The following is a 23,985-nucleotide window of genomic DNA, read 5'->3' on the forward strand; positions in this document are numbered from 1 at the left end:
AATGGCCTCAGGGGGCCGCATGCGGCCCGCGGGCTGTAGTTTGGGGACGCCTGAAATAGAGAAAAACCACTTTGCTTTGTCGTAGTTATAAGCATTTCATGTACTTATTAGTTATTGTGAAAATCTCCATTCTCTCCTGCCATTCTGCAAACACTTGAAACCTGGAGAATGTCCGAGAGGGATTTGGTTCTCACAGAACAAACCTTTTTACATCCTGGTTTTGTCCTTACGCTACAATCGTGCCGCCTCTATCTTTCTAAATGAGAGAACTCAGATTCTGAAGCTACTTTACCTCTTACTGATTAAGCTTAAAGTCTGAAAAACCAATAAAAAAAGACAAGAAATAAATACGTTGGCCTTAAAAATAAAACCACAGAAAGAGGGGAAAAAAGAGAAATTCTTAGCCTTAGGCATCATATTAAGTGCCATTATTTAAAACATTTTCTAATTATTTTTTGCCAGCTAAGAAAAAAACCTCTAAGAGCAAAAACAATGAGTCTTTAAAGTGTTCAATTTTTTATAAAGTTCCTTTCACACCCAACAGGAGCACGTAGACCATGTCAGCGAATGGGTTTGGTGATTGTGATTTTGAGATCGTATAAACGGCACTTCCTAATCCAGAACCTTAGCTGTTTCAGAGCCCTACGTTTTTACTTATCTGCAGAGGCTCTCATTTCACATTCAAAAGATTGAATGCGAGGGTGAGTTATTATTTCAAGTCTGTCACCTTTTGTCTAGAGGAAAATGTTTCATTCTAAACACAGAAGGAGAACATTTCTGTGATGGACTAATTTCATGCTGTGGTTGTCATTAAATCTCTTTCCAAGGCAAGTCATTCATTTCGTTAAGATAATTTTTAAAAAATGGTATTGTTAAATACCAGCGGAGCTGTCAGCCTGCAAGTCTCAGGGATGGATGCTTTGGGAACTGCTACAAAAGGGTGATCCTTCCCACATCCTCATGAATTGGCTTTGCTTTTGTGGAAGAACAAGGCTCAAGACACTCAGTGCCAAAGACCGTCCTGTCTCCAGGCTCTGCGGAGCCTGCCGACGGGTGGGAGGTGACGGGAGGCAATGAGTCCACTGACAGGGGTTGGAGCATGACAGGCACTGAGCTGAGACGCCTGTGAATGTGATGGTTCTCGTGCTGACGCTCAACTGAAAGAAATCGAATCATTCCTTTTTATTCTGATATGCATTTCAGTTTGCTTTTCCCCTCAGTCTGGGTATAGCTGCTATGCAAATGTATCTTTTAAACGTTTCGATAGAGGCCATGCTAAAGATGTTAAGAGTTAGCAATTAGTATTCATATAACTTCTTAGGTCTTGTGAGAGGTAATCATACATCTTACTGATTAAGTTCTTGAAGACATGCAACGAACCACACTCAAGATGCAGTTACCTTTAATTTTGGTGGATTGATCTCCTGTTGATAAGAATATTTAGGGAGGAGAGGAGGTGAGCAGGGCTGAGACAGTGTAGAGTCCAGGTCAGAAACAGAGGCCAAGAGAGAATGAAATGGAGGGGAAGAAAGCAGGTAGCTGGGAAAGGGTGTGGTTGCTCGCTCTCCCGAAGAGAATGACGGTGGCTTCAATATTGAGGAAAGACAAGACGTGATTACGCTTGTGCCCAGAAAGAGGTTACAGAATATCCTCTAACCCCAAATCATTTCAAAGTTACCAATAATCTTGGGAAGTTACATTTATGACACTTTTTTTTTGCTTTGAAAGCACGAACTTCCTCTCTTGAATTTGATTTAAAATCCACAGTGGGTGTGATCAGTATAATTTTTTGGATATGGGTGGCTGGAAATAGGAGCACCTATATTTCATACTTTTATAACATTTCTATGTGGCTCCTTCTAAAAGTGAAGGAAACAAGTATTTAAAACCCTGCAATGACTCTTTGTAACTTGCTTGTAAAGTAGGTCACCAACTATAAATAGTTTGTCACAAAGCTGGGGAAGTCACAGCCCCCGCGTGCAGGGTGTGAGCTGGTGCTGGGATGAGCCGGCCTGGGGTCCCATCTACAGCAAACAGCACTGCCCGCCAACAAGGCCGCGTATCTGATAATGTCTTAAAATTGACTGAAAGGAAAATTAGTCATTAAAATAATTGGTGTAGAGACATGCTTGACTTACTGCAATGAAGTATCTATCTGCTATTAAATAATGTGTTTGTTTTATACAAATGCAGGCATAGCCAGGTTATTTTGAAATAGAGGAACTAGGAAAGAATATGACTTGGATAGTGGCGTAATATGAACCATGCTTTCTATTATTTCATGATTTCCATAATTGCCAGTAATTATACTTGCTTCCTAATTCACAGGATACATTTGAGGGATCAAGTTTCTTTCTTTCTTTTGAAACAGAGTTTTGCTGTCATTGCCCAGGATGGAGTGCAATGGCACAGTTTTCCTCACTGCAATCTCTCCCTCCCGGGTTCCAGCAGTTCTCCTACCTCAGCCTCCTGAGTAGCTGGGATTCCATCCTGAGGCATCCAACGCCACACCTGGCTAATTTTTGTATTTTTAGTAGAGATGGGGTTTTGCCACGTTGGCCAGGCTGGTCTTGAACTCCTGACCTTAGATGATCTGCCTGCCTTGGCCTCCCAAAGTGCAAAGTGCTGGGATTACAGGTGTGAGCCACCATGCCCGGCCTCAAGTTTAATTTTTTTTTTTTTTTTTTTTTTTTTTTTTTTGAGATGGAGTCTCACTCTGTCACCCAGGCTGGAGTGCAATGGCATGATCTCTGCTCATTGCCTCAGCCTCCTGAGTATCTGGGATGGCAGGCGCCTGCCACCATGTCTGGCTAGTTTTTGTATTTTTAGTAGCAATGAAGTTTTGCCCTGTTGGCAAGGCTGATCTCAAGCTCCTAACCTCAGGTGATCTCCCTGCCTCAACCTCCCAAAGTGCTGGGATTACAGGCTTGCTTTTTGTTTTAAGAGAGAGGTTTGCAAGCTAAAGTTTCCAGGTATTATCTGCCTTTGCTGATTAAAGCCATTGTTCAAGGTTCTTTGTAACGTGAAGATACAGTACCCAATTCTTAAGTAGTCAACATAAAGAGGGTGACCTCTTTCGAAAATCATAAGGGGACAGATTGCTGTTTTTCTTTTTCTGTTTACTTTATTATTATCATTGTTATTTTTGAAAAGTGCCATTATGCCAAAGGTATGGGGTATACTTTTCTCGTCTTGGAATAGGACACATTTCTGTGCATCAATTTTCTCATCTCTAAAGTGGGGATGATAATATCACACACCTCACTGGGTTTTGAAGATTAAAGATGTAGAATTCTTAGAATAGTGTCTGATACTCAGTAAGGGCTCCACTATTAGCTATCATTACTAATATTGGAAGATTACAAAGACTATATAAATTACACATAATTTTAAAATATAAGTTCATGGTCCTAGAGAAATAATGGGATAATGGAATTACACTGCATATTTACACCATTTAATTCAATGTGGTGTGTTTTGATAATATCACTCCTCCCCCAGCTTATATAGTGTTTGTATTTTTTTTTGTTTAAAAAGCCCTGTTAGGCAGTGTCAAAACAGATATTTATTAATATGATTAACTGTAATAGCTAATCATGGTAAGGCCGGCTAGTTCTTCGGTAATTAGGCAAAATTAAAATACCTCATGACTGGTTTTTGCTGCATTGCTGTCCTCCTTGGGGATCCTAGAATCTGTGGGGGTGGCTAAGGAGTCAGGTTTCTCCTCTTCCTCCTCCTCTTCAATGTGCAGGCGTGGGGTGCCCTCTGTCCCATCGCGGCCACACCACCAGGCATCTCCTTCCTGAGGTCCTGGCGGCCCTCTCTGGATGCCTGACACGATCCCCTCATAGATGCCCTCATCTTCCTCTCCAATGACGGGAAGGGGTGTGGGCAAGGAACCCACGCTGGTGCATGCAGAGGCCACAAACTTATCCCCTAGGACTTCCGGCACCTTTGTAGGGTCTGAAAAGCCCCTTCTCATTTTTCTTAAATCTGCAAACTTGCTTTGAGTTGTGATTATGGGATCCCGAAGTGGCTCTGCATGGTAAGGCTGGGCTGCAGCCAAAGCCACACCCGCGCCAGGGGAAGGTGACTCGGCCGGCGCAGACGCTGGAGGCAGCGGGAGGGGGACAGCAGGTTCCTCCTTAATTTCCAGGCTGAGGTCCTCTAGGATGTTTGGTTCGGCTTGGTCAGCTGACAAGATGAAAGCACCAAGCTTCTCCAATTCATCCAAGAAGCTGTCCAGGGAAGGAGGTGGTGTTGGGGCCCAAGGGTTTGCTGGTGGACATGAGGCTGTCAGGGACAACCGGCCCTGGGCAGTTCCCGGGAGAGCTCCTTTATGTGAGCCAGGTGAGGCTGTGTGGGTGGGAGGAGGGGCTGGTTCACTGGAAGCCAGCTTGGAAATGAGCACAGATTATGAAGTTAAGAAAAAATAAAGTAAGAAAATAATAATAATGCATCAAAACACAGAGATGAAATGCAGAAAAGATGTGGTGGCGAATATGAAAAGAATTTTATGTTTAACATGGACAGATTTAAAGACATTTAGAAGATATCTAGATTTGAGGATATTTTGCTGAAATTTAGATACATAAAATCATTTACCCTCATTAGAGAAGTTGCTTCAACAATGAAACCTTACTGGCTTTGGAAGGGGTCTTAAATGTCGAATAAGATGAAGATGATATAGAGATTAAAAGAACAGTAAAACCTAAGAGACTGAATAGCTTACTCACTTTAAACTATGTTGAAAAGACATTACAGGTTTCCAGATGTTGATTTAGCAGCATAAATGACTCCAAAGAAACGGAATGTAGAATGAAAAACCGATAGTTAAATCTTTTTTATTTCCTGAATTTGTGTAATGCTTTTTTTTCCGACAGTGTAGCCCAATCTTTTAAACTCTGACAATGTTCCCACTTAGGTTTGCAAGGTGATTAGAACCTACAAATAGAGTATTTTAGACCATGATATGTTAACAGATTTCTAAGTGAATACATTCTGAAAAGTATGTTTCAAAGACAGGAACCCATGATCAGAATGAAGTTGAGCTTACGTAACTGCTGCTTCAAAGTCTAAACAAATCCTAAGTAAATGTTTACACAGAAAGAGCCCATTTGATGCTAACGGCAAAGAACACTTCTGCTTAAGGCTACCATTCTCTTTCAAAGCTTGGCATTTATGTAAATCAGAGGAGGTATGATTTATGAAGCTTAGTCTCCTGAAGTAAAAATACACTTCTGTCTGTGTAGTATTACTGAGGCATTTTGGATATAGTAAACAAAACAATAAATTTAAAATTTCATGCAAAGTCATTAAAAGTAGTTCTAATAAGTATATACACCCCATATATGCCCATAAAAATTAAAAATTAAAACACGTAGCTCTAGAAGTGCCATTTACTAACATTGGAATACATTTATTTTCCTTTGCTGGGCTAGAGAAAATGTTGCCTGCCCTGTGCATAAAGGCCTTGAGAAAGGGCCCTTTCACTTTACAGCTTTCTGGGTAGATGCCTTTGATTTGGAAAGAAAAAAGTCTCCGAAAAGATTCTGGAGACACATTTTCCAGCTGACTGTTCAGGATAACACTTTACACAGGGAGCTGCCCCTTTGCTCCTGGGGCCCTAGTGTGTGTAAGTGGGTGATTCATTTCCCACGTAACTTTGGACCCCCGTGTCCTCTAGTAGGAATGGGGTTTAATTGGATTTATTTAGCTTTTTCTTTTTTTAAAAGTCAACTCATCATGGGATGACATAAATGTCACAAAACTCATGTGAGCATCTTAATAAAGATTCAGGACCCAGGCTTACTTGCTGACACACAGTGAGACTGCATGTGTGGTTTGTGCCTGGGTAGACAGCTCCTCCTATTAAGTCCTGTAGATGTTGAGTTTTCAAGAGGATATAAACCACTCAGGTCTCATTTGACATTCTACAGAAGTTTCCTTACTGGCTAGAGTTCTATTTTATACCCTTTGTTACATAACACGCAAGTTTTTAATAGATTTGGAGGCTGGGCGCAGTGGCTTACGCCTGTAATCCCAGCACTTTGGGAGGCCGAGGTGGACGGATCATGAGGTTAAGAGATCAAGACCATCCTGGCCAACATGATGAAACTCTGTCTCTACTAAAAAATACAAAAATTAGCTGGGCATGGTGGCACGTGCCTGTAGTCCCAGCTACTCAGGCGACTGAGACAGGAGAATTGCTTGAACCCGGGAGGCAGAGGTTGCAGTGAGCCAAGATTGCACCATTGCGCTACAGGCTAGTGCCTGGCAACAGAGCGAGACTCTGTCTCAAAAAAAAAAAAAAAAAAAAAAAACAAATTTGGAAAGTCTATGAAATATATAATAATTTAAAATAATCAAGTTTCCACTTTCGCTGTCTATTACGCTGGGAATATTATGTGGATGAGAAAGAAAGCTCTTTAAATTCCCTTGTCATTATGGCCACCATCACCATTGCTGTCTCCTGCTGCTACTATTCTAGTGCCATCACCATTACAGTCACCAAAACACACATTTGCAGGTTAAACTGCTTAGCTTTACGATGGATTTGCTTACACAAAAGCCAAATGACGCATCCTGGTATATCTATATCACCAAACTATCCCTATAATAAAAAAGCCATACAATTGTTTTCCAAAAGCACTAGAATTGGAATCCAAAGCACGAAAAGCAGAAATATCAGAAAGAATATCAACTTACATTTTCGTCTCCCCTAAGATGAAGACAGTATGTCAAGAAATGGGATTTAAATGTGTCACCAGAGTAATTTATAAATTATTAATGAGTTCTCTCTGTAAATATCAGTTAGAAAATAGGTTCTATAGCATTTAGTATATTTTGAATGTCATCATTTAGAAATACGTTATATTTATCTTTCTAAAAATGATTGTCACTACTAAGAAATTTTCTTCATTAAGCCTGTGACATCACAGCATGGATTACCAGTTGGGATAAAACCATTAAGTATTTATTTCAAATTACAGACATAAGCTTCTCAACATATTCTTTCCCCAGCAGTGAGCAATAAAACACTAGTTATTAGTGAAATTTTCTATTTAAAATCTGATATTATTTAAAAAACTTGAAAATATATTCAATTACATTAAATTATATTCACATGAAAGACTGGAATTGAAAATATTATATTGCCATTGTTAATTAAGACATATGGAATAATTTCTTAGATGTTCAATGAGCTTTTGCAGATACATGCTTTTCTTTCCTCATTTTATTTGAAGGTACAGTTGCTTTGAAATTTCTGTGATAGTTTTTTAAAGATGACTGAATAGTGGATAAGACAAATACATGCATGGAGATTCTTATCTTTTCTCTTTATTAGTAGAAAGTACTGAAGGAAAGATGTTAAGCTCTGGTAATAAAGTAAATATACTTAAGAAGATTCTGGAAAACTTTTTGGCTTGGTCAGCTGACATGGTTTAGCTTTCTATGTCTCAGCCTTGATCTCAATTAAAATCATTTATCAATTATGCAACTTAATACATTTTTTAAATGTTGGGAAGTACTTACAACATTTTGGAAGTAATGGCAATTTTCATTCTTAGAAGTTAATGAGAAATAAATTCTTAAATGCCATTCATAAAAAGAATATAATTCAGCAGAAAAATAAGAAAAAATTTCACATTGTGAGTATAGCCTGTCAATGGCCTTTTTATAAATATGCCAATTAAGGAAGCAAAGTCTCTTTTAAATTACATGTTGAGAGTGATAATCATCTTTAGCCCATTCAAGTGAAACAGTAGAACTGGCATATTCCTGTCCTAAAACTAATAAAATAAACTCGAGGACTTATAATAACCTACGACATTTTCATTCAGGCTAATACACAAATTGACTTATCGACTCTAATTAAAAATTTTTGGTCTAGCTCATTTTCCATATAAAAAGCTTGTACAGATTTGTGAACCTAATAACCATGCGTTCTTGTGATACACCATTTTGAGATATACATAGTATTTTATGTTGTATATATTTATATTTCAAAATATAAATAATTGTAGATATATACTTGTATTTATATCTAGATCATATTATATACATAAAATTTACATATATAAAAATCAAGCTTCAGAAAAAACTGTCTTAGAAAACATTTATGTACCTAGGCGTACAGATATGCCATACAAGACTTTATGATATTATTGTTTTGTCTTTCTCTTTTGGTATTTTAACTTGAAAATGAAATGAGCTAAATTAATCATGAAATCTTTATGTCAGCACCTGTCGGAGAAAAATTGTTATATTTGCTGATGTGGCACTCACACATGTGGAAACATAATATGTAAATCTCTTTCTCTGCAATAGATGTGATTTTCTAATCTATTATCCTAAAATCACATACCGCTTGTCTTACTTGGAGCTCCCAATATCACATGAACATGACAGAGTATCTTCTTACCTTATTTGAGCTCAGGCTGTGAATCCTGTCACTAGAATAGCTGTGGGGTATTGGAGGGTCAGGGTAATCCTCAGCACCTTTTGTGTTCTTCTTGACGACTTCCACATAGGAAACAGGGAAGATGCCTTGCCTGTTGGCTCCTGGGATTTTACCTTCATACCAGTTTTGATCAACTCTTTTAAGAAGAATAACTCTATCTCCCTGTTACGAATATGAGAAAAATGCATTAGAAATAGAGAGAGAATAACACGAAAATACAATTGTCAATGTTTTCTATGAAATGGTAGGTTTCCTTTTGGGAAAGTTTTATATCTTCAGTTTTTGTTTAATCAGGGGCCTGCAAATAAGGTCCTAGTGCTTACCAGAAAAATATACAATATCCACATATATGTAATTAAATTGTCCATTTCGGACATCAGAATCTTCCCTAAGGATGCTTGGTTAACGTGAACGGGTTTATACTTGCTCATGCTGGTATCGTGTGAAATTATTTGTCTAAGTTATTTCAAAAAGCAGAATAGTGTAACAGGTAATGTCTCAATGACAATAGCATTATGTTATCTCTGGCACATTCAGTACCTTGGCCTTCTATAGGAATAGCTTCAGAAACTGCACCACACCTTGCTGTGAGAGTGTGTCTGAAATGGGTCACAGAAAATGCTTCTAGAAGGGATGACATCGAATGGCACACCGCTTTCTTTTTTTATTTTTATTTTTGAGAAGAAGTCGCACTCTGTCACCCAGGCTGGAGTGCAGTAGCACTATCTTGGCTCACTGCAACCTCTACCTCCTGGTTTCAAGCAATTGTTCCCGAGTAGCTGGGATTACAGGTGCTCACCACCACACTCGGCTAATTTTTGTATTTTAGTAGAGATGGAGGTTTCACCATGTTGGCCAGGCTGGTCTTGAACTCCTGACCTCAAATGATCTGACCGCCTCAGCCTCCCAAAGTGCTGGGATTGCAGGCATGAGCCACCGTGCCTGGCTCATTTTCTTCTCTAATCTACATGTGCTAAGTAGTGACAGAGTGAACTAAAGGGATGAGGGAAAGACAGCACCCTAGAGTATCAATCGCTGTGACAAGACTGGCATTCCCCTGGTCTTCACCCTGACAATGTGAACCCAGCATTCATCTGAGTAGTTGGTGACCATTCTACACTTGTCATTAAATATTTGAATAGAACCCTTGGCTTTCACCATAATAGGGCTTCCTACAATCAGTATTCCTTCCACCTGCAGTGACCAAGCCAATGTTTAAACTTTAACTCAAAACTACATGCGTCCTAGAAATAGAGAGGCAAGTTGGTGCTCCAGGGCAAAAACTGCAGCTGCATTCAGCAGGTGATACAGGAGCGTGGGCAGCGGTGGCTGCTTGTGTGACGGAGCTGGAACGGTCATTAATCTCAGTCTGACGGGGCACCCTTCCTCAGGTGCTACCCAGGAACGTCTACCTTGAGTAGCACTTGAAAGTTCTCTTTCTGTCAAAACGCTGCATGGTTGATTTCGTGTGCTTCACCACCACAGAGCAGAACATACTGAAGAAAAGCTGGCCTCCCCAAATCTTAAAATTGCACCGATTTCCTAATATATTGAGAACAGGCAGTTGCTAGGCTGCGTGTGAGCTGTAAGATGCCTGGGTGAAGCCTTTCTGTAAAGCATAGAACAGGAGATAGAGTTCGTGCCATGCTCCGTGGTTCTCATGCTGGGTGGTGCAGCCCAGGGGGCAGAAAAGAAGGAACTGGCTGATGATGCAGAATGAGGACTGAAGGGAGAGAATGAGACAAGGTTCGGGCAGGACCAGAACAAACGAGAACTAGGGTACTGCCCTTCATTGCACCTGCCTAAGGGATTCACTAGCAGGCATGGGAGGTCCTAGAACCACTCGAAATGTTACTGTCTCATGTGCATTGTGTGCAGGCCGACAGGCAGTTACCTCAAACAAATATACATCATGTTTAGAAAGCAATAAAAATAGTTCCTTTCTCATTCTCAGTGATGGAAGGCAGCAGGTTACAAGAGTCTTTTGGTATGATTAAGAAGAGATACTAGGATTGGATAGGATGCCAGAGAAATCTGGGTCAATCATGAGGAATAGCCAGGAAAGGGCACTGTACAGACAGCTCCTGAAGGGGCTCCCCCGAGAGGAAGGATCTTCATCACCCAGGACCCTTCCTACATTCCAAGACAGAGGAAGAGAAGGATTGGAATATCTTGTTTAAAAGAGATTGAACAATAAGGCAGCAAAACAATATTTTGAAGTGTATCAAAGTGCTCTTTCCTTCCGGTGCTCCCGAATGTATAACTCCCTGATTTTCGGCCCTGTGCCCGGCTTCCCAGACTAAGCCACAGAGGAAGGCCCCAGAGAAGCCTGGCGTCCCTCGGGGAACTCCTCTGAAAGGACACAGGGACCAGCAGGGAACTGTGACTCCGGGCTACCTTAAGGAGTCCTTTGCAGAAAATAGGAAAAACACAAAGAATTCTAAAGAAAAAGATAACCTATTTTAGTTTGGAAGATGTGCAGCCTTTTCAAATGCACTGACAAAAACAAAAACAAGGAAACAAATAAAACACAGCCGGGCTACCTTTCTGAGTGACAGCTCCACGTTCGTGTCTGCGTTGAAGTTGTATTTGGCTATAGCTTCTCCGATCTCTCCAGGCTGGGCTGGCGGGGGTGGTCTTGCGGGCTGTGCTTTCTCAGGAGGTGTGAGTTTCTATGAAGGAAATAGTCATTTATTCTCAAACCTGTGGTGACCTTTGAAACAACCATCATCCAGTAGAGAAAGGAAGAGGACTTACCTCTACGTATGAGATTGGGAAAATGCCCACTCTTCCATAATGTTCTCCCTCATACCAATTTTGATCAATTTTCCTGAGAATGTAGACAGTATCTCCTTTCTTAAAAGACAACTCCCTGGAAGAGACATGTTTAAATGGTCTTTTTCGTGATGTACAGCAATGATTCTCAACATCAACACCCTCGCTAGATCTGCATTTGTTTGGGAAATATACTTCCAATATTAAAGAATCCAATCTAAGATTGAGTTGACTCTGGTTACATAAGAATTATCCTTGCAAATTCTTAGAATGGACTTATAACATAACTTAGAAATGATTTCAAAAAGAGTAAGTATAGGCCGGGCGCGGTGGCTCACGCCTGTAATCCCAGCACTTTGGGAGGCTGAGGCGGGTGGATCACGAGGTAAAGAATGTGTTTTAAGTGCAAGGACATGTGCCAATGTCCTGTTTATAAAGAATATATGTGCCTATCTTCTGTTTATAAAGAATAAAAATAGTTTCAAGACATTAACTATATTTTGCCATTTTGGCTGCTTCTAAGAAAATTGTAGGTATATTTGATTTGGAGTTTATAATTTTAAATGATAATGACATTATTCATTTTGAGTAATTCATGCCTAAACTTATCACCTTCACTACATCAATTTTTCCTGGCTTAATTATCCAGATGATTAGATTGGTTCATTATTTTGCTTTCACAGTTATTCTTGGATGGAGGGCAATTAATCTGTGTCTTCTGTAAGAGCATCACTTTGCAACACTTCTGCCTTCCCACTCTGGAATCTTCTGCATTGTTTCATTCAGAATTTTCATGTTTAAAATTTTTTAAAAATAAATTTTGGTTCAGAATTTTTACTTGGATCATTTATTAGTATAGACTGTATAAGGGAGAGAGATTTTTACGTGATGGAGAACATTTCTCATTGATTAAAAGAATTAATTGAAAAAATGGTGGCATAGTAAAAGAATGATCACACATTTAGAAGTGCTAAAATCTCCACAATTGAAAATGTGTTAAATTGTCAGTAACCCTAAAGACAAAATAGATTCACAGAACTTTACATTTAAATACAGTGCTTCCTTTGTGCAAATGCCTAATGTAAAAAACAGAGCAAAACAAGGTATTTAATATTCACAACATGTTTTATTTGTACCAGATATGTTTTGTTTCTGGAAATGAGACTAGCTAATAAAAATATATATGTACATATGAATTACAGGCAACTAATTTTTTAAAATTATGTACAGAACTCTTTTGTATTTGTATAGGCTTGTATTTACAATTTTGAAGTCATTAAGACACAGGGAGGTATTTGTTGCTGAAACTCTTATTTTCAAAACTGTGTCCCTTTCATCTCAAACCTAGAATTTTCAAGTCTCATTTGCTTTTTTCCCTTTATTGATTGATGGATTGATTGAGACAGAGTCTCTCTCTGTCCCCCAGGCTGGAGTGCAGTGGTGCGATCTTGGCTCATGAGAACCTCTGTCTCCCAGGTTCAAGTGATTCTCCGCTTCAGCCTCCCAAAAAGCTGGGATTACAGGCATGTGCCACCATGCCTGGCTAATTTTTATATTTTTAGTAGAGATGGGGTTTCGCCATGTTGGCCAGGCTGGTCTTAAACCCCTGACCTCGAGTGATTTGCCTGCCTTGGCCTCCCAAAGTGCTGGGATTATAGACGTGAGCCACCATACCTGGCTGCCTGTTTTTTATTAAGACTTCTCAGAAGACATTGTGAGCCTTGGGTGGACACACTTCCTACTTCATCTCCCCTGCCATTCTGCAGGGTTTTATATATTTAAGAAAGCTATGGATTGATTTTTACAAAGAGGAAATGAAACGTGTACTCCTTAACAGTATTTTATAAAACTGACAGGCATGGTACAGATTGTCACACCATATCCAAAGGACAGTAGTTAGGACCAGAGTGCAGTAGAAGAAAAGCATCTTATTTCTCTAATCCAAAAAAAAAGATGGAAGTTTTTCTTCAGGCCAGATTTAAGCCATGTGCTACATCTTAATTTCTAAATAGGATTTTTCTTATCTATTTCCTTACCAAATTCTGAGTGATTTGTTTTTATATGTCTTCTGCCAGAGACAGTTTCTGGAACTATTAATTCATATTATTTGCATTTTTATGAATAAATTATTTTGGTTATTATATATATTCAGTGTAAACAACATATAATAATTTAATGACAATTTACAATGAATTCAATATCTGTCTTGAATTCTACTGGAGACCAAAGTTTCTTAAAGGTCTGTGCCCATGGCCACAAAAATGCTGGGCAACTCCCTCTTATTTAAGTTTATTCATGTGCCTTCTCAACCATATGCTTATCTGATGAACAAAGAATAAAGGCAAAAGAAACATTGCAATTCAGGAGTGTGAAAACACCAACATCAAAGACCACAGGAGAAAACTTTGCTCAGAATCTCTGAAGTTTACAGGCTGAGGATGGAGAGTTCAATATAGAAATCTTTGTACTAAGTTCCTGTCATCAACCCACAAACTATGCTTGGGATGTCTGGATAAATACATGTTATCAAATTCCCCCAGCTAGTGTTAATGACTCCCCAATACTTTATTTATGAATTCATTCTTTTCCTGAGTCAGAGTCCTGCTCTGTTGCCAGGCTAGAGTGCAGTGGCACAACCTCAGCTTTCAGCAACAACTACCTCCCAGGCTCAAGTGATCCTCTCACCTCAGCCTCCTGATAGCTGGGACTCTACAGGTGCACGCCCCCATGGCTGGTTAATTTTTGTATTTTTTTTTTTGTAGAGACGTGGTTTTGCCATGTTGACCAGGCTGGTTTTGAACTCCTGGGCTCAAGCAATCCACTCCCTTGGCCTCCCAAAGTGCTGGGATTACAGGCATGAGGCACTGTACCTGGCCCTCAATACTTTATTAATTCATTATTGACACAAAAATTCTAAAAACAAATATTCTTAATTTCTTTTTGTTTTTCCAGTCCTTTAGAACTCATTGTGTTCTACCTAACATGTTTAATATAATTTAAAACTCAGTATTTCTCAAGTAAACTTAAAATGAAAATAAAATTACCCAATCCCAGGTAATTCTGAAGGAAGCATTTAATGAGAGTAGATTGCTGCATTGGGAATTAGACCTCATTTGAACACATCCCATTGCAATGTTTATCTCTTAAAGTATTATTAACATATTTAAAACCACCTGAAATCATATGATAAATATTTATCTTACTTACTTAGATGTCTGAGCCTTAAAATCATAAACAGCTTTTGCAGGCAATTTCTAAAAAGGAAGATAAATAATTAATACCAATTTAAAATTTGAATTTTCTACAGGAAAGTAGTTTCATGTGCCTTGAAAAAGGAAACCTCAAGGAATGATTAAACATATGTAATGTAAATGCTATATGCAATTTATAAATAAATCCATTCATTCTTCATTTAGATATTTAAGCTATAACAGGAATATAATAGATGGCTTATTCAGCATCATATTTTATCTTAGGAACTAAGACAGATTAATGTTATAATGAGAGAATAAAATGCCTGCAGAGATTGCATCTTAGGCATCATTTTGGCTGTTACAAAGGCTTTTCCTGGGATAAATGTGAAGTTTCAATGGCTCTATGTTCTATGGAGATTGACATAACTCCTTCTGAATCATAATAAAAGGATCAGATGTCATAAAGGGAGTCATCATTCCCTTCATTAGACACTTATTAACATATTAGCAAAAAATATTAGCTCAATTATCACTGGGAGGCTGGTTAGCAGGCAAAAGTATAGGTGTGATCATCTGCATTCCCTGGAGGGTTCAGACATCCTTCAACACTCTGTCAACCTGTCACTCACTCGTCTTTTAGTTGTGATGTGATGTGACACATGCCCATCCTCAACCTTTGGGGCCCACAAATCTCCCCGAGGCACTCTGTACCCTATAGCTAGCTAGACCAGCTCTTCCTTCCCTACCAACCAACAATCCCTTTACTCCATTCTCTTTCCCCATGACTCTGGTGAACTTTAGGGATCCTGGACCATTTCTAACCTCTCTGGGGGTCACACAGGCACTGGACTACATCAGACACCTGTAAGATCCTTCTGGTGTGGCTGCCAGTCCACGTCCAGCTTTTAGTTTCTATCCAACCCTCAAAAGTGCTGATCCAAGGCAGTTTGAGCAAGAGCTGGAGCTCCGTCTCAGGGCCCTGGACACAAGAGTCAGTTGGCTGGTGTTTCCCAGGGGCAGTGTCCTGAGAACTGGGTTGGTTAATAGCTTTTTCCAGGAATCTCCAACAACAAAAGTAAGCCAGCAAAAATTATTTATGTGGGCTCTGGATTGATTTGCAACACAGTTGACATCAGGCTTTCTCCTAGACCAGTGGGACAAGAAATTATACAGAGGAAACCTCTTCCCTCCATGAGGTGCCCTAACTCAGGACACTGTTAGGTCACGACGGTTAAGTTCAAGGACATCAGATCAAGACTCGGAGAGGTCTCATGGCCAAAACTCGACCACCACTAGGGAAGACCCCAAGCTAGGGTCAGTGGGTGGACTGCTTCTAGGGTCAGAGTTGCTGTGCTTGGGCTTCAAGGAAATTGTTTCTAGTTTCTCAGTATTTTCACATTTTCTGTCTGAGTTCTTTACTGCTTGGGGATAATTTCGGGCTGGCAAGTTCCTGCATCAAGTGTGCTGCTGTAAAAGACTCCAACCCTACTAAATTAACTACCTCTTTTTCTGGAGTTCCTCTTCTTTCCCTTGTTGCACTTCTCCCCATGTCAGTCAAAGTGGATGAGTAACTTCTAGGGGACTCACGGTCTATCGGAAAGAACAGAGCCAGTCATGGTGAGTATCCACTTAATTACAAGCCAACTTGTTCTGCCATTTTCCCTGGTGGCAATTATTTTTTTTCCCAAGTTTGGAGAGACACCATTATCAAACACATGGGTATAAAACTCATAGGTCATTATAAAATTGTGAAATAAGACACAAAACAAGAGCATTTCAAAAGGAAAAATATATAAGGTTGCAGAAGTATTATAATTGTATAAAGTGTATAAAATTTTATATGAATAAAATTGCTACATTGCTGATTAATTCTATTGCCATGCTCAGTATAGGCAATTTATAGTTAGAGGGATTTTTGATATAAAAATTTTTCAAAACTTTCCGTTTCTATACCTTTGCCTCTAATTTATAATTACTATTGTAAGGTTTATAGAGGATGGAGAATTTGAAAATAGCAACAATGTGTAGAAAAAGAAACATTTTGTGGAACAATTTAAGACTGTAGTGATGAAAAAGAAAGAGAGAAAACCAAAGAAAGTATGAAGATGACGGGAGTATGGTCATGAACGTTCTCCTTCCCCGTTACTCTCCCCTCTTCTCTCTCTCTCTTTTTAAACACTTATTGAATCTTAGGATGCCATACTATTTATCTACGGCCTTCCTTTGTGCCCAGATGATAAACACCTTATCAGACAGTAAAGAAACAAAGGAATATTGTTTCCTCTTACTCCAAGAAAAAAAGGGATAAACAGAAAGCATCATGTCAATTGCCAAATTGCTTATGAAATATTGAATTATTTTTGTTCATCTTAAAGCAAAGCATAATCACATTACAAAATTATAATTGCATGTAGTTCTTAATAGTATCTCATACCTTTTGCACTTACATAACTTATATATGGAACTGTAACTAGACATTAAAAGTATTCCAGCAGTCCGTGTTAAAGAATTTTATCAGTATAACTGGGTCAATATTTGTCGATTTTTAAAATCCCTTTAAGAAATCTAGTTATCCTAACAAGAATCATTAAAAATAAAATACATTTTATCCATCTATGAAAGAATTTAAAGTACTGATTTAGAATAAGAAAACACCGTTTTAGGGTTTTGACTACATTGATAATATAAAAGAATTACAAGTGGGATATCAGTTGCGTGAAATATAAGGGTAAATGTGTAACTGTGAGTTGTGAATTACAAAGTCTTTAGTTTTAGGAAGGTAACATGGCACAAATGTTTCAGGTAAAACTTAACCAGCTGTTTTCATTCATGCCAGAAGATTATGTACAGCATGTTTTTTGTTCCAAGTGAATACATTTTTATAATCATAGGGCTTCATGAAGGTCATAAATTTTAAGTTACCTTTTCTAACCCATGAAATGTAAGCTATTTTTCACTTGGGTGAAACACAATTAAAAAGTAAATATTTTATTGAAAAGTAAAACACTTTTAAATGCATTTCAAAGCCCTTTGAAGTCATGTTTCAAAAATGTACTCTTATCTGCACATAGAAGTGAGAGATGATTATACTGAGATATTGAAAAACTGGAGAAGGTAGCTAATTTATTAAAAAATTGGATTATGATACATTTCAACTAGTGAAAGTTTTCAATTGTAGAAATTGATTTTTTAAATTCTAATTTATTATTTTGAAGCATGTTGCTTCATTCTAAGTGTAAGCAAAGATAAATTTAAGTGTAAAACAGACAAATACTAAGATTTGTGCACGTTAATAAACAATTGAGCCATATTTGACACTAATATGAACTTTGAATTCATCTTATTTTGTCTGAGATTATATTTTATACTGTAAGTTCGGAAGTATTAGGGATTTCAATCCCTTTTCTGTTACCTACTGTTTGCGTGACCTTGGACAAATTTCTTATCCTGTCCAGGCCCAACTTCCAAAGTTACTATTAGGCATTTCAATCCTTTTTCTGTTACCTACTGTTTGCATGACCTGGGACAAATTTCTTATCCTCTCCAGGTCCAACTTCCAAAGTTAAAAATGGTTCTAGTTTCAGCCTGGAATGTCCATTTGAGCCTCTTAAAATTTACGTAGTGAACAGATGCGCTGTAAAAATTAGTGAAAAAAAATTGGGTAAAAATATTAAAACACCCTGATAAGTTGCATAAATCTCCAAAATATCCTCTGCATGCTCACTGCTATTTATTCTTGTGTTGCCATTTCAAAGTTATCTATGAAAACAGAGTGGAGAGTCACTTTTAGCCTGAATAGTCTAATTCGTATTTCAATACGGGATTGTTTTAGCAGAAATAGAAAGCGAATGAATTAAGTAATGGAAGAGAGAAAATGAATACACTAAACGGTGAAAATGGGACTTTTATATATACAGCTTAAAGATACATTCACAAAAATTTTACCGGAATTGTGTCCTCGAAATGGAGAAAGCTATTAAACAAGCCCTAACGTCTTTGTGTCCATCAATTACTAATCACATATTTCAGTTTGGCTTCTTGAATGTTTTCATATAGTATCTTCTATAGAGAATGTGAGCAAATTATTAATTAATGAACATAAAGTTTTAAAGTTAATATGAAAATTCTAAAAAGGCTATTTGTGAAACTATGTTTTGATTCACGTTACAACATAATCTGTTGTCTCAGTGTGAGTCATGGTTGTTCCAACCCTAACACTAGGCTACCAAATGGCCTCCCCTCTCGCTTTTGACAGTAAATTTTTGTGAATTGATGATCACTTTAAGCCACACATCAAGCCCAACGATCACGTGGGCACATGAGACATGTTCACACGTTTGCACAAGCTTCTGCTTCACAACACATAACGATGCCAAATGGTCTCCCAGCTCGGGAGTGATGAGATGTTGGAATGGAAAATGAAAGAGCTGGAGGGCGGGTCTCTGAGAACCCCAAGGAAAAAGAAAGAAAAGCTCATCCACCTTGGAGGGCGTCGCCACGGTCTTGGTGGTGGTAGTTGTTGCCGGCCGTGTCCACGTCCTGGAAAGAGGCACTGAGAGGCGTTCTCCCGCCGTCGTTCTGGTAGGCTGGGCAGTGGATAGCACCGTCGTGGGGCAGCGGCTGCAGAGGCAGGTGCAGGGGGCTCCTCCTCAGCGCGCGCAGGGACGAGCTCCTCTCGGGCACGTCCGGCAGCAGCTCGCTGATGAGGCGGTGCAGGATGCTGTTGTCCGGCAAGCTCCCCCGCTGCTTCTCCGCTTTGATCTGGTCACAGATGTCTTTCAGGGCGGAGTCGAGCGCCTCAATCACGGACGCCTTGCATCTCGCCTTTTCAGTCTGTTTCTTAGGAGCTGCGTTTCTTTTCCTCCGGAAAGGCACAGGACTGACTAGAAAGGCGAGTTTGGAAAGGCCGGGGTCCATCTCCGGCCGTCGGGGCTCCTCCGTGTTTTCGTGTCTGGCCCTTTCGTGTTTCAGCATCGTGGTAAATCGGGTGTAGGAGGCCGGGCACCTGCCCTTGCAGGAGCTGATGAGGTGCCGGTGGTGGTGGTGGTGGTGGTGGTGGTGGTGGTGATGATGGCTGGATCCGTAGAAGCTTTCAGAGGAGGTGAAGGAAAAGTGATCGAAGTCGCTCTCGCTGCAGAACGACGACCCCTCCACGTGAATGTAGTCGCTGTGGTCAGACACGACCCCGTCCTGGTCGCTGTCGGAAAACTCCACGTGGGCTCTGGGCTGCTCGTGGCTGGTGACCTCGATGTGAATGGGCACCAGCGCGCCGGACGCGCAGCCTCGTGGGGCCTGAGCCGGGCGCCTGCCCTCGTCGTCCTCCTCCTCCAGCAGATACTCGATAGAGAATCGCCTCTTGGGACATAAACCGTTCTGCGGCGGTTCCAGGGTCATGGGCGAGAGCGTGTCATCCCCTAAGTTGGGCATGGATTTGGACTTCTGAATCAGCTTTTCGAATTCGGAAATGCGCGTGGGCACCATGTCCCGGGGCACCTCCTCCGTGGAGGACTGGCTCCACGCGTGCCCCAGGCCCTTGGGCTGCTGCTCGTTCTCATACTGCAGGATCCTGGACTTCACGGAGCAGATCACCTCGGAATTCATCAGATCCTTGCGGTTAATGCGGTGCATTTTCTTGTACATTTTCAGGAACCCCGGGGCGTTGTGGGCTGACCGGTGTCTGATCCTCGATCTGCCGTTACCGCGAACCTCCTGGATGTAGGGGGACCCCCAGGTGATGGCGCAGCTGTCTTTGGAGTCCTCGTCACATAACAGGGAGCCCATGCTTTCCGACTTGATTTTCGGGTCCGGGAAGCTATCGCAGTCATCATTTAGGAGATCGTCACAGCTACGGGATTTGATTTTGGGAGAAACGGTTTCTTCCGTGCTGCTCCAGATTTCTGCGTTTTGCCGGGCCATTTGCCAGCCATTCTTGAAAGTAATGGCCCTTGGTGAGTCCCGAGGGACGTCCAAGTGCTGTCTATAAGTGCTACAGTAATCTAACTCACTTGGGGGGTTGCCGTTGAGCCCTGAGTAACTGCAAAGGGATGGACACATTTTGCTATCATCCCCACCTTTTAATCCAGAGCAGCGTGGTAGAAGAGAGACATTTGGAGAAGTTAAAAGGTTCACAAAGAGAGGAGAGCATGTCAGTAAGCATCAGATAGTACAGCAAGGAGAAAGCAGTTAGTGTGTTTTAATCTAGAGGCCGATTGTTAATACATGAAGCTTCAACGCTAGAGAAAAAGGTCTAATTCTAAAGCGAGCTGATACGTTTTCAATGAAGGTAGCTTTCCGCAGACAGCTGACAAAATCATGTATAAGAAGTAACTGATGTAGCAAACACGCCTACTTCTTTTGCATAATTCATACATCTTTCTGATAATATTGTTTGCCAAAAACACAATAGAACCTTTTCAGCTGGTAGCATAATCTGGTAGTAATTTAAAGGTTTAACGATTAGAGTCAAAAAGTAATTACACTTAATGAATTTAATAGGTCCAGAATTTGACTCTCATTTGATTCATAATGAGACATAGGTAAAGAGAAGTTTATACATTTACATTTAGTTAATACTCTCATAACGATATCAAATAATTTTTTAATGAGTTTTGGATTTTAAAAGCTATAGGGCAAAGCATTCTCCAAAATTGCAAAATCAAAATGCTGTGAACTATTGCTGCTAATCCTTTTCCAAGAAAAAAATAGCTAAAGCTCTTTAAACAAACTAATTCACCTCTTTAATTGCTCTGCCTTTAACCTCTTATTAGGTATACAGTTCTCATGGGAAAACCGAATATAATGCAAAACTTTCTTCAGAGGTACATATATCATGCTTTTTGGCGGTGGGCGGGGGGGTGGGAAAGAGTTAAAAAAAAAATCATTTGCAATTTGATTGCAATTGGATAATAGAGATCCACATTTGGCCTCAATTTTGAATAGCTATGGAAATGTTCTTTTGTTTTGCTAAATAATAAATGAGAAGCCAAATTATATCAAATGGGATATTTTCTTCTTGGAAATAAAATTTAATGGAGGAAAACGTCTCTATTCCATATTCATACCTTACGATGTTCCCTAAATTCTTTAAAAGCAGCGAAGCACATTAAGTAGATATATAGTGTCTGGGAAAGGAAATTGATTTAACACTCCCTGTGATAAAACAAACATCTAAATTTATCAGAATCCTTTTAACTTTTGGGTAGTATCCAAGAATAATGAGTCACTGGCATTTCATGACCTACTTGGTACCTTAAGATTTTCATTTGAGTAACTGAGTTGAATCTGATAAGGCATCTCTGCTCCTCAGAGGAAGGATGTGATGGATGGGGCTCACATACTCTGAACCATCAGCTGATACAGCTTTATGAGGCCTTAAAAGGACTAGGCCTCCACATACTCAGAGTCCAATCATCATGACCAGAATATCTTTGGCACACAAATCAGCTACCTCTTTTAACTACTGTGTAGCAGTGGTTTTCGTGCCTATAGGTGATATGCATAGCCGAATCGGTCTGGTTTTACGGAAACCTATGTTACAGCTCAATTTCTTCATACATTTCAAAATCCCTTTCTCTTCTGTTTCAACCCCAAGATATTAGAGGAGACTGTGGGGTCCCAAATTTGGTAAAGCCCTAACCAGGTCCCTGTGGATGCTGGCTCAATCCTCACTCTCCATCTCAGCAATATTCCTGTCCTCAAGGAAGGCCTCTAAATGGTCTTCCAGAAACCTGAAGGAGTGACTTACTCCTTTCAACAGTGGCCTTCCCACATTTGCAGAGAGGAGACAGATCATTTGGAAAAAAGGCTTGGAGATTTCTGAACTTTATAATTATGGCTTGGGACCAGCAAGTCCTGACTGTGAACTGCTGTGAGCTGACCACTGTGCTACATCACAGGACGTGGATGCCCCACTGTTCATATGAAGGTGGCTCAAAATAGACAGCAAATGGCTAAAGAAATTAATAGGCTGGAATTCTTTTTTTAAAAAATCTAGAATCGAATAATTAAAAAAAATTCCAAACCAATGTATATTTTAGGCAACAATTTCCTCTGTTGCTGCAATTTCTGTCCTATAAATCTGACTAATCTGTTAGTTGTAGAAACGTTAGAAAGTTTTGACTATATGTCAGTGTTTACAATGACATCTCTTAATAGCCTGATGATACACTATTTGATAGTTTCAATTTGTTTAAAAAGTGATCTATTTGGGGAAAAGAAGGGTTAGCAGATGCTAGTCAGAGTTCTTTAAGCAGCCTGAGTGGCTTGCCAGCTTGAGTCAGTCTGGGTGGGAAGAAAGCTACTGTTCTAAAACCATGTTTTACTCCAGACACTGTAGATGGGAGCTGGCCCATGCCGCTACCACTGGGCCAGCTTTCACGCAATGCTCTAGGCTAACACGTAAACTCATAAATTGTTGCGTTTTCATTTACTATTGCTCACCTTTTGCTCTCGATGGGGAAGAAGGAGAAGAACTAGTGAAAGACTTTGTAAGGGTAGTGCTTGATCCAGGGAGGTCCGTTCGGCCGGGGCTGGTCCTGCTCCCGCTTTGATCTCCCAGGCCCCGTGGTGGACCCACCGCAGGCTCGCTCTTCCTCCGTTTCCTGAAGTCACTGGCCGTGCTTGCAGAACTGAAAGAAGGAAGCAGAAGCTGTTTGATTGCCAGTGGAGAAGGGTAAGGTGTGCACCAGAAAAACCAGTGGCATGTACCAGTGACAATGGCATAACTCTTCAACCTCTACCCCCAAAATCGCATTGCTAGGAACTCATCCCCCGACATTCAACGTGATTTCTCTAGAAGGATCTTTTAAAAAATCAACAGACTTTATTATTTATTTTGAAATGGCTTCTGGCTCCATCACCCAGGTGCAATCACAGCTCACTGCAGCCCCAAACTCCTGGGCTCAAGGGATACTCCCGTCTCAACCTGCTAAGTAGCTGGGACCACAGGTGTGCACCACCATGCCTGGCTATTTTCTCACTATGTTGCCCAGGCTGGTTTCAAACTTTTGAGCTCAAGTGATCCTCCAGCCTCAGTCTCCTGAAGTGTTGGGATTGCAGGCGTGAGATATTGTGCCCAGCCGACTTAATTTTTTTAGAGAAGTTTTAGGCTTGCAGAAATGTTGATTGGAAAGTGTAGAGAGTTTCCTTACAGTCCTTCCCTCTTGCACAGTTTCCCTTATCATTTACATATTCTATTAGTGGGGTACACTGTTACAATTGATGCATCTACCTTGACACATCCTCAGCCCAAGTCCATAATTTATATTTGAGTTCACGTTTTGTTTTAAACATTTTATAGGTTTTGAGAAATGTATAATGATGTGTGTCCATCCTTAATGCATCAATCATATAAAATTTTTACTGCCATAAAAAGCTTCTGTTCTCTAGCTTCTCTTCCTGCTTGCCTCCCACCCATCCTGGCCACCACTGATCTTCCCACTGCCTCCACAGTTTTGCCTTTTCACCACGCCCAGTTGATATCACGCAGAATGTGGCCTCTCAGATTGGATTCCTTCACTCACTTATATACTTTTAAGGTTCTTCCACGTATTT

General features: G+C 40.1%; 1 protein-coding gene across 12 annotated transcripts in view; it reads right to left on the reverse strand.

Annotated features, from left to right (window-relative positions):
• SORBS2 (sorbin and SH3 domain containing 2) overlaps positions 1 to 23,985 on the reverse strand; it is a 234,529-nt gene that overhangs the window by 30,433 nt on the left and 180,111 nt on the right. For 6 of the 12 annotated variants that reach the window (XM_074396724.1, XM_074396726.1, XM_074396728.1 and 3 more), the window contains 7 exons: positions 22,873 to 23,060; positions 18,915 to 20,504; positions 15,935 to 16,023; positions 14,447 to 14,493; positions 11,222 to 11,336; positions 11,008 to 11,136; positions 8,426 to 8,626 (listed from right to left, as the gene is read on the reverse strand). In XM_074396724.1, coding sequence (XP_074252825.1) covers positions 8,426 to 8,626; positions 11,008 to 11,136; positions 11,222 to 11,336; positions 14,447 to 14,493; positions 15,935 to 16,023; positions 18,915 to 20,504; positions 22,873 to 23,060 — 2,359 coding nt within the window. Of the gene's footprint in view, positions 1 to 1,400; positions 1,587 to 3,643; positions 4,397 to 8,425; positions 8,627 to 11,007; positions 11,137 to 11,221; positions 11,337 to 14,446; positions 14,494 to 15,934; positions 16,024 to 18,914; positions 20,505 to 22,872; positions 23,061 to 23,985 lie in introns of all 12 variants that reach the window. The other 6 variants (XM_039468098.2, XM_074396730.1, XM_074396731.1 and 3 more) reach the window with 2 other exon arrangements.

The sequence above is a fragment of the Saimiri boliviensis genome, chromosome 3 (genome assembly GCF_048565385.1).
Source record: "Saimiri boliviensis isolate mSaiBol1 chromosome 3, mSaiBol1.pri, whole genome shotgun sequence".
NCBI classification, from domain to species: Eukaryota; Metazoa; Chordata; class Mammalia; order Primates; family Cebidae; genus Saimiri; species Saimiri boliviensis.